Genomic DNA, 9641 nt, shown 5'->3' with positions numbered 1-9641 from the left:
CAAACCATGAGATTATGACTTGAACCAAAATCATGAGTCAGATGCTCAACCAACTGAGCCACCCAGGGGCCCTCCAAAAAACATATTTTTTAATTTTAGAGAGAGAGCGAACATGAAAGAGGGACAGAGAGAGAGAATTCATTTTATTTTATTTTATTTGAGAGAGAGAGAGAGAGTGGGGGAGAGGACAGAGGGAAAGAGAGTCTTGAACAGACTCTATGCTTAGCGTGGAGCCTGATTCGAGACTGAATCCCATGACTCTGGGATCATGACCCGAGCTGAAATCAAGAGTCAGGTGCTCAACCAATTGAGCCACCCAGGAGCCCCTAAAATTACTTTTTAAAAGAGACAAACAGGAGTTTCTTGTCCCTTTCAGCTTAGAAGCTGCTGAAAATCTCTCTCTCCTCCCTCTGTCTCTTTCCACCCAATCGGTCTGTCCAGAGAACATTCATACATTAATCTTCTAAATAAAAGTTTCAAAAAAGTTTTTTCACATCTTGATAAATAAGATTTTATTCCTCTATAAGTATTTTAAAAGTTTATACTTGGAAGGAAATTTCCAAGTAGAAAGTAATTTTGGAGAATCCATGTTTTGAACACCTGCAAATGTATTTGTAAATAGTAGTTTCAAGATCAGAGTTTCTTTGTCTCCTTTCTTTCTTCCTATTTCCCCCCATTTTCTTCCTTTCTTCTCTCTTATTTCCTCCTTTTCTTCCTCCCTCCCTTCCTCCAACCCCCTCCCCCGAAGGTGTTGTCTTGTCTAGGATAAACACAGAAGTGACCATGCACATATTTAAACAGAATGAAAAATTAGAACAGTTCAGATCTTCACCCTCTCCTTCCTTCCCCTCATAGAAAGACTTAGCACTTTGTTATTAGGAAGGGAAGAAGAAGGCCGCCTGGGGTGTTCAGTCAGTTAAGCATCTGACTCTTGATTTCAGCTCAGGTCATGATCTTAGGGTTGGGAGAGGGAACCCCACATGTGGTTCCATGTTAAGCATGGAGCCTGCTTGAGATTCTCACTCTCCCTCCCTCTCTCTTTGCCCTTCCCCCACATGTGCATTCTCTCTCTCACTCTCTCTCTGTCAAAAATAAATAAACATTAAAAAAAAGGGGGGAGGAAGAGAACACTTCAAGCACTGTTTTTCCCTATTTGAGCCATGAGGTAAGAGCAGAGGTATAGTCAATTCTGGCTATTTTCTTTAAGGATTTTACTTTGATCTTTTAATTTTTATTGAGAGTCCTTACATAGCTATTGGGAATTTTATCTAAGCAGAGTTCCTGAATCTGTGAGTATGCCCCTTCAGTGTTCTAAACAAAAATATTTATATTCTCAGCCCTAGTAGGTTAGAAAGACTACTCAACCCCTTAGAAAAATCTTTCTCACTAATACCAGCATGCTACTTAAATTCATAAAATTTTCATAGACAGGCATCTCCTTAGATCTGGTATTTTGTTTGATTAAAATTAAAATACAAATACATTTAACTAAGCCTTAAAATAAAAATCTCATCATTCTTGAGCCTGGATGGGTCAATCAGTTAAGTGTCTGACTCGATTTTGGATCAAGTCATGATCTCATGTTTTGTGGGATCAAGTCCTGTGTTGGGCTCTGCACTGACAGCTCGGAGCCTGCTTGGGATTCTTCCTCTCCCTCTCTCTCTCTGCCCCTCCTCTGCTTGTGCTCGTATGTGTGTGCTCTCTCTGTCTCTCTCAAAATAAATAAACATTAAAATAATCCCCATAACTCTTAACCTTAACAGACTAAAAAAACGACTCAACAATTAAAAAAAATCATCTAATACCAATACATCGCTTAAATTTATAAATTCTCTATAGGCAGATCTAGCAGATTTAACTTATTAATGGTTTAATAATTAAAGCAAGGCACTGAAAATGCCTAGATGAGTTTATTAACTCCTCAAATGCAGGTTTGAATTAATTTTTATTAAATTAATTTTTAATAAAATTACACATGAAAGTATCTGCATCCTAGTGAGACTGCCTTCCAAATCAACAGTGATTAGAAGGAGCAGACATTAAGAACAATAAAGAGTAGTCCATAATGCCTTACTTAACCTGATTACACCCATATGGACACAGCAGGGAGAAAAATTAAGCCATAAATGAGAGTTTGACTAAGTTACATTCATTAGGGTTGGTCAATTTTGTGCCAGCCACCGTAGTTGACATTTTCTAAAACAAAACAAAACAAAACAAAACAAAACAAAACAAAACAAAACAAAACACAAAACAACAAAAATCCTAACTAGAGAGAGGTGTTTGTTTAGATCATTCCTGGGACAGTGATTCCATTGTTTGAGAATTTAAATCTTTTGAGCTTTTTAAACTGTGGTGTGTATGTGACATTGTAAAAATAGAAAACCCCACTAGAGGGAGCCATTTCCCTGATTGTCTCTGGAATATTGGTTCCACGCCTTGAGAATCTGGTTTCATGGGCTTGTACACGTTCTAAGTGGCGACCTGGGTCTTCAATCTCTCTCCTCATTCCACAGTTCTGGTGGGGGGCCTCACAAAGGAATTATCCTAATAACTTTGAAGCAGAAGGTGGGATGAATTTATGAAGTCCTAGTACAGTATGCTGGTGCTTAAGATGAGAGCACATTGTGAGCACACAAAGCATTTGTCTGCTTTGGACTTGGCTCATAAATTGTGTCTTTACTAGGTGTGGACAAGGGGAAGGGCTACATTCAGTTAAGACTGATACAGGCTGAGAAATGAGTGAATCAGCACATCTTTCTCCTGTCTGTTTTCCACAGCTTCCCACACACTCAGCCTGGGTAGCTCCAGGTCTCTCTTGCAGACCATGGCCTTCATGTGAGAATTTTTATTCTCTGGGGACAGAGTCCCTGGAAAAGGGTGTCCCAGAAATGCTCCTGACAAGAGTGTGGGGACTTGAGGCTCCACGTGGTTTCTGAGCTTTCTGGGAAACTTCATTAAAAAATTTTAAAAAAATGTTTATTTATTTTTGAAAGAGATACACACAGAGTACCAGTGGGAGAGGGACAGAGAGAGAGGGAGATATAGAATCTGAAGCAGGCTCCAGGCTAGGAGCTGTCAGCACAGAGCTTGACGTGGGGCTGGAACTCACAAACTGAGATCATGACCTGAGCTGAAGTCAGAAGCTTAACTGACTGAGCCACACAGGCACCCTTTCTGGGAAACTTTAAAATCTCATTTCACACAGATAATGTTCAAATCAGATTCCTTGGGATAAGATTTTCAAAGTCTACTGGGCCAACATTCCCATCCGAATCTTACTTTAGGGGCCAGATTACCTGTGATGAGGACATGGAATGTCCCAGAAGAAAAGTAAATAATTTTGCCTCAGTGTGTCTTCTGTTTAGGGCCTATTTCTGGGTAACTTTCTCTGGCCTATAGCCATGGATGAGAAGAGATGAAGTTCTCTTTCCTGACCTGACCAAGCCAACTTCAACTCACTTCTTAATCTTGGATCCTTAACCGGCACACAACATACGTTTACCATGTATGTTTACTTTTGGTTTGTGTACTGGTTAATTTTTGTTGAGTAATAAACCATTTGAACTCTTAGTGACTTAAAACAACCACATTTATTTAGTTCATGATTCTGTGGGTTGGCTTCTTGGGCTGGGCTCATTTGGGTGGTTCTTCTGTTGATCTTTGATGGGCTCATTCATGCATCCCCAGATGGCTGCTGGCCACCTGGCCACCTGTGCAGTGTGTGTGTGTGTGTGTGTGTGTGTGTGTGTGTGTATGTGATTAGTATCAGCAAAAGTGATGGTGGCAAAGAGGTCTTGGGTCTTTCATCATCTAGTAGGACAGCCCAGGCTTGCTCACATGGGAGTCAGAGGGTTTCAAAGGCTTTTGGAAGTTCTGCTTGCATTATGATTGCTAGTGTCACAATGTCTGAAGCAAGCCACATGGCCAAACCCAGAGTCAATGTGGGAGGGTCTTGCCAAAGAAAGTGGCTGTAGGAAAGCAAAGACTGTGAGACTATCTCTAGCAGTCTCTGATGGTCGTATTTGACATGTGGCCTATGTGCAGTGTTGAAATACAGGAGTAGAGTGAATCTGAGAACCATTTTGAGGGAGGAGACAGCGGGGGTGGGCGACAGGTTGCAGGGAAGGGTTAGTGATGGCTTCAAGATGTCTAGCCCAGGGCACCTGGGTGACTCAGTCAGCTGAGCATCTGACTTTGGCTCAGGTCGTGATCTCACTGTTTTTGAGTCTGAGCCCCACATTGGGCTCTCTGCTGTAAGCCTGTCAGTGCAGAGCCCACTTTGGATCATCTGTCTTCCTCTCTCTGCCCTCCCTCTCTTGTGCTCTCCCTAAAATAAATAAATATTAAAAAAAGAGATGTCTAGCCTCAAAAGTGAAAGGATGGTGGTACTATGAATACAAATGGGAATGATTTGGAGCTAGTTTGGGGAACCAACCCCTCTCGGAGGAGTGGATATTTCTGCATACCTACCTCAAAAGAAGCAGCATGGTGGAGGCAAGTGAACAAAAGCTGGTGAAGGACCAGCTGTGAGGGGCTGGGGAGGGAAAGAAAAGGGCTAGAAGCATCAAATAGTTTCTATTGCAGACTATTTTTTAGAAGAGGGAACCCAGGCTCAAGGCCACAAAAACTAGAAATCAGGAGAAGTAGGTCTAAATAAAGGCCTGCTTAGCTTGAGAATTTGTGTTCTTTTTTGAAAAGAATGTTTATTTGTTTTGAGAGAGAGGTAGAGAGAGGGTGAACAGGGGAGGGGCAGAGAGAGAGGGAGAGAGAGAGAATCCCAAACAGCTCCATGTTGTCAGCACAGAGCCTGATGTGGGGCTCGATCTCATGAACCATGAGATCATTACATGAGCCCAAATAAAGAGTTGGATGCTTAACCAGCTGAGCCACCCAGGCGCTCCTATGTTGTTTTTAATACCCCCAGCACCATGTTGCATCTTTTGAGGTAACAGAGATCCAGAGATCCCTCTCCTTTGAAAGAGGAGGCAAGGATGAGAAAGCAGATGCAGGGCCAGAGATACACGGAGGTGAAGGGAGTGAATTTTTCTGGGCTTAGGCTGCACAGCTTCATGCTTTTCTGAAAATTATGTAATGAGCTGACCAAGGAGAGAAAGAGTGGGAAAGGGAAGGGATCATGATTGAAGATAGAAATATTGTCCCCCAAGGACTTTTGTCAGGGATTTCAGAGGTGAGGAAAGAGATTCCTGAGCAGCCGTGAAGGCCAGGATTGAAGGGGGAGGCATGAAGCCAGAACAGGCCAGGTCTGGGGGTTTCCTTTTCCTTTAGGATAAAGCTATCTTGGGAGCAGAGAAAGAGGAGGCCTTTCTTTCTCAGTGGGGTGAATGTGGTGAACTTGGCATAAGGGATGTGGGGAAAGGTCAGGAGGGTGAGTGAGGCCTAAGCTCTGGAAGTCTAGCAGTGGTGCATATGATGGTGTAGCTGGAGTCCGAAGTCTGTGACTGTGTGTGCAACTCAAATTTTCCCTTGATGTCGGGTTAATACCCTGTCTTCCTGGAGTTTCAGAGCTGCCTCTTCATACAGAGGGACATTTAGATTTGTCATTGGGGGACACTACTGTGTTTTTACTTAGATAATTTTTTTAAATGTTTATTTATTTTTGAGAGAGAGAGAGAGAGACAGAGAGACAGAGAGAGAGACAGAAGACAAGCAGGGGAGGCAGAGAGACAGAGGGAGACACAGAATCTGAAACAGGCTCCAGGCTCTGAGCTGTAAGCACAGAGCCCGATGTGAGGCTCAAACCCATGAACTGTGAGATCATGACCTGAGCCGAAGTTGGATGCTTAACTGACTGAGTCACCCAGGACTGCATAGCCCTGAAACTACTATGTTTTTGAGTGGTCCCTGTTCAGACTCTTGACCCAGTCTTACTTTTCTTTCTTTTTTCTTCACCTCCCTGCCTGGTCTATAGGGAGCATTGGTTTTGGTCTCACAGGGATATTTCTACTGACAACCAAGTGAGTGAACTTGGAAGCACATGCGCCTTCAATCATGACTTTCGATGAGGCCACAGCCCTGGTTGACAGCCTGACTACAATCTCTTGAGTCACCTTAAGCAGGAGTTACTGATCTAATCACCCAGGTTCTGGCCCACTGAAGCTATGAGATGACAAATGTTTGTTGTTTTACGCCACTAGGTTTTGTGGGTAAGTCATTAAGGGGCAATAGGTAATTAATACATATTTTGGTACCTGGAAGTGGGGTGCTGACATAACAAATACCTAAAATACGGGTGTGGCTTTGGGACCAGGGAATGGATGGAAGCTGGAAAAGCTTTGAGGATTTTGAAGAAAGTATTCATGAAAGCTTAACCTTGAAAATACTTTTTTGTAGAATTCTTGGACTCTGGGGAGGAGAGTCCTATTTCCCTGGAAGGTGACTTGTAGGGCTGTCATTTATTTTGGAGCCATGGCATTTTCCTGATCAGGTCTTTCACTACTTGCTTAACTTGTTGGTTCCTGAGAGTGTAGATAAAGGGATTCAAGAGGGGGGCAATAATTGTATTGATTAGGGACACTCCTTTGTTGAAATCAACCCCCTTGCCAGGAGAGGGCTTCACATACATGAAGAAGCAGCTGCCATAGCACAGGGTGACCACAATGATATGGGAGGAACAGGTGGAGAAAGCTTTCTTTCTCTCCTGGACCGAGGGGATCCTGACAATTGTCCGGATGATCTGGACATAGGATATGGTGATCAGCACTAGAGTGCTGACCAGTGCCACCACGGCCAGGGTAAAAGCCACCATTTCTAACACCTGTGGCCCACTGCACACCACCTCCATTAGAGGCGTATAGTCGCAGAAGAAGTGGTTGATGTGGGTGTCACAGAATGGAAGCTGACTGGTCAGGATGACAGGCACTATGATGAAGAAGAATCCTGCCAGCCAGCAGGTGAGGATAAGCTGTGTGCAGACTCTGTTGCTCATGAGGATGGGGTAGTGGAGGGGCTGGCAGATGGCAATATACCGGTCATAGGCCATGGCTGTGAGGAGGAGGAACTCTGTAGCCCCCAGGAAGATGTGGAAAAAGTCCTGAGTAATGCAGCCAGCAAAACTGATGGTCTTGGTCCCTGTGGCAATGTTGAGCAACATCTTGGGCACGATGACGGTTTGGAACCAAATTTCTAGGCAGGACAGATTCCGGAGGAAGAAGTACATAGGGGTTTGCAGGCGTGTGTCCAGCAAGGTCAGGCTGATGACAACCAGGTTTCCAGAGACAGTCACAAGGTAGGCAAGCAGCAGGAGCAGGAAAACTGCCACCTGAAGCTCTTTGGTGTCTGTCAGGCCTTGGAGGAAGAACTCAGTCACTATGGTCTGATTGGCCATCGTGGGCCTCAGCCCTTTCCAGAAATGTGCAACCTGGGCAGATAGGAGCATCAGAAATTAGGATGAAGAAGATGAAAATTTCTCCTAAAGTGCATCATTCTTTTACCTGTCCACTGTCTCCCTATAGATTCAGGGAAGCAGAGCAGAAGCTTCTGGAGACTCTTCCCTAGTCAGAAATCAGCCTAGATCTTTCAGAATCTTTGAGGTATTATTGAATGTCAGTGACTTTTCCCTCTCCTTTCCTTATTTCTTTTCTCTTTTATTTCTTTTATTTGCTCTGAAAAAGGCTACAAAGAATTCTCTGCTCTTCCCCCAGTTCTCTTTAGAACTGGCAAACACCTATTCATCCTTCAAGATTCAGTCTAAGTGTGACCTCTTACATGAGGCCTTTCCTACTGTAGGCCTGCTGATTCTTCAGCTTTCTCCCAGCTCTGGTAACACATAATTTGTGCCTCTGTTATATTTCTGTAGAGTCAGTGATGTAGGATAGAACCTCTCTTCCCTGCCAGGCCACAAACATCTTGAGCCTAGGGACTGCTTTTTTGTTCATCTGCTCAGCACTTACCTTTCCCTTATCAGTAGATGCACTGGTCTTCTCAGATCTGTATTCACAACAAAAAATTTTTTTTCTTCAAATTTTTTATTTAAGTTCTAGTTAGTTAATATACAGTGTATTATTGTTTTCAGGGGTAGAGTTTAGTGAATCATCACTTGCATATAACACCCAGTGCTCAACAGAAGTGCCCTCCTTTTTTTTTTTTTAATTTTTAAATGTTTATTTATTTCTGAGAGACAGAGCGAGACAGAGAACAAGTCGGGGAGGGGCAGAGACAGAGGGAGACACAGAATCCTAAGCAGGCTCCAGGCTCTGAGCTGTCAGCACAGAGCCTGATGCAGGGCTTGAACCCACAAACTGTGAGATCATGACTTGAGCTGAAGTTAGATGCTTAACTGACTTAGCCACCCAGGTGCCCTGACAAGTGCTCTCTTTAATACCCATCACCCATTTAGCCCATCTCCCACTCACTACCCTCCATCAACTCTCGGTTTCACAACAAAATTTTCTACTTCTTAAAGCATTGCTTGCATATGTAGCATGTATTTTGGAATAAGAAGCATTTTTCACTTACCTTGCTGTTTGCTTACATTGAACCCTTATTAAAAGTTGTCTGACATTTGCATCTGGATTGTAAATTACTGGAAGAGAGGGGGTGTCTTATTTTTACTCAGACTCCCTTCCCTCCCCCCACCCCCAGATATATTGAGGTATAATTTATAAATAAAATTGTAAGATATTTAAAGTATACATTATGATGATTTGATATATGTATACATCGTGAAAGGACCCCACAGTTAATTAGCACATCCATCACCTCACATATTAAGCATTTTTTTTTTTTTTGTTTTTGGTGAGAACATTTAAGTTCTATTCCCTTAAGAAATTTCAATTACACAATACAGTATTATCCACTATAGTCTATGGTCTTTTTTTTTTTTTTTTTTTTTTAAGTAAAGTCTGCTTTTACTTCTCTCCTGCCACACTTTCACATATATGCTGTCTACCTGAATCCCTGATTCAGGAAAACATGAATGTTGTACACCAGAGTGCAAACCCAAATGAATATAGGGGCCAAACAGGTCATGTAAATGAGGGGAAAATGCCAGATGGAGAGCGCCTGCTTTACCAGAGACATGGACAATGACAAGTGCCAGCTGACATTGGACAGGAGCGGATATGGAGTGGTGGGCATGCCGAACAGCTGTCCCTCAGCTCAGATCAAGTTGCCAAACCTTTGAAGAGGCCAGAAACCTATGTGTGAAAGAAATATCTTTTTAAATCTTAACCAGTAATTTGTAACATTTTAAAATGCTGGTTGGGCCCAAAATAATGTTTAAAAGGTTGCTGCAAGCCAGATTCAGTACATGGCCACCAGTTTTCAATTTCTGCACTAAAAGGACAATGGATAAAACAAAGTTCTTTTCTACTTCAGTCCTCTTGTCTAAGCTGAGAAACAGCTTTTCCGTCCCCACAGGGGTTGTCTTGTGAAGGTGCTTACCTCACGTCTTAATTCGGCAAAGGGGGATTCTAGAGTCTGGGACAGTTGGGAGCAAGGTGTCAGCAGATCCAGCGTGTGAAGGCCCAAGGTAAGATGGTCCTCATCCCCCAGGTCCACTTCTTGCCCAGAGTTCTGTGACTTCCCTGGAGCCGCCACAGAGGTTCAGGCCCCTGGGCCAGCCTGGGCCTCAGGCAACGTCTAGATCTCCACCCTTGGGCTTGCAACCTTTGAGACCA

The 9641-nt window shown here is 43.2% G+C and overlaps 1 protein-coding gene across 1 annotated transcript; it reads right to left on the bottom strand.

Moving 5' to 3' along the window:
* Nucleotides 1-6412: 6412 nt before the first annotated feature.
* LOC122473640 (olfactory receptor 2AP1-like) lies at nucleotides 6413-7348 on the bottom strand. Its single transcript, XM_043564276.1, has one exon. The coding sequence runs from the start codon at nucleotides 7346-7348 to the stop codon at nucleotides 6413-6415; it is 936 nt and encodes a 311-aa protein (XP_043420211.1).
* Nucleotides 7349-9641: the final 2293 nt, after the last annotated feature.

Source organism: Prionailurus bengalensis, chromosome B4 (assembly GCF_016509475.1).
Source record: "Prionailurus bengalensis isolate Pbe53 chromosome B4, Fcat_Pben_1.1_paternal_pri, whole genome shotgun sequence".
Classification (NCBI taxonomy): domain Eukaryota; kingdom Metazoa; phylum Chordata; class Mammalia; order Carnivora; family Felidae; genus Prionailurus; species Prionailurus bengalensis.
Note: the sequence above shows the minus strand (reverse complement) of the source record. Positions and strands in the feature narration are given on the sequence as shown.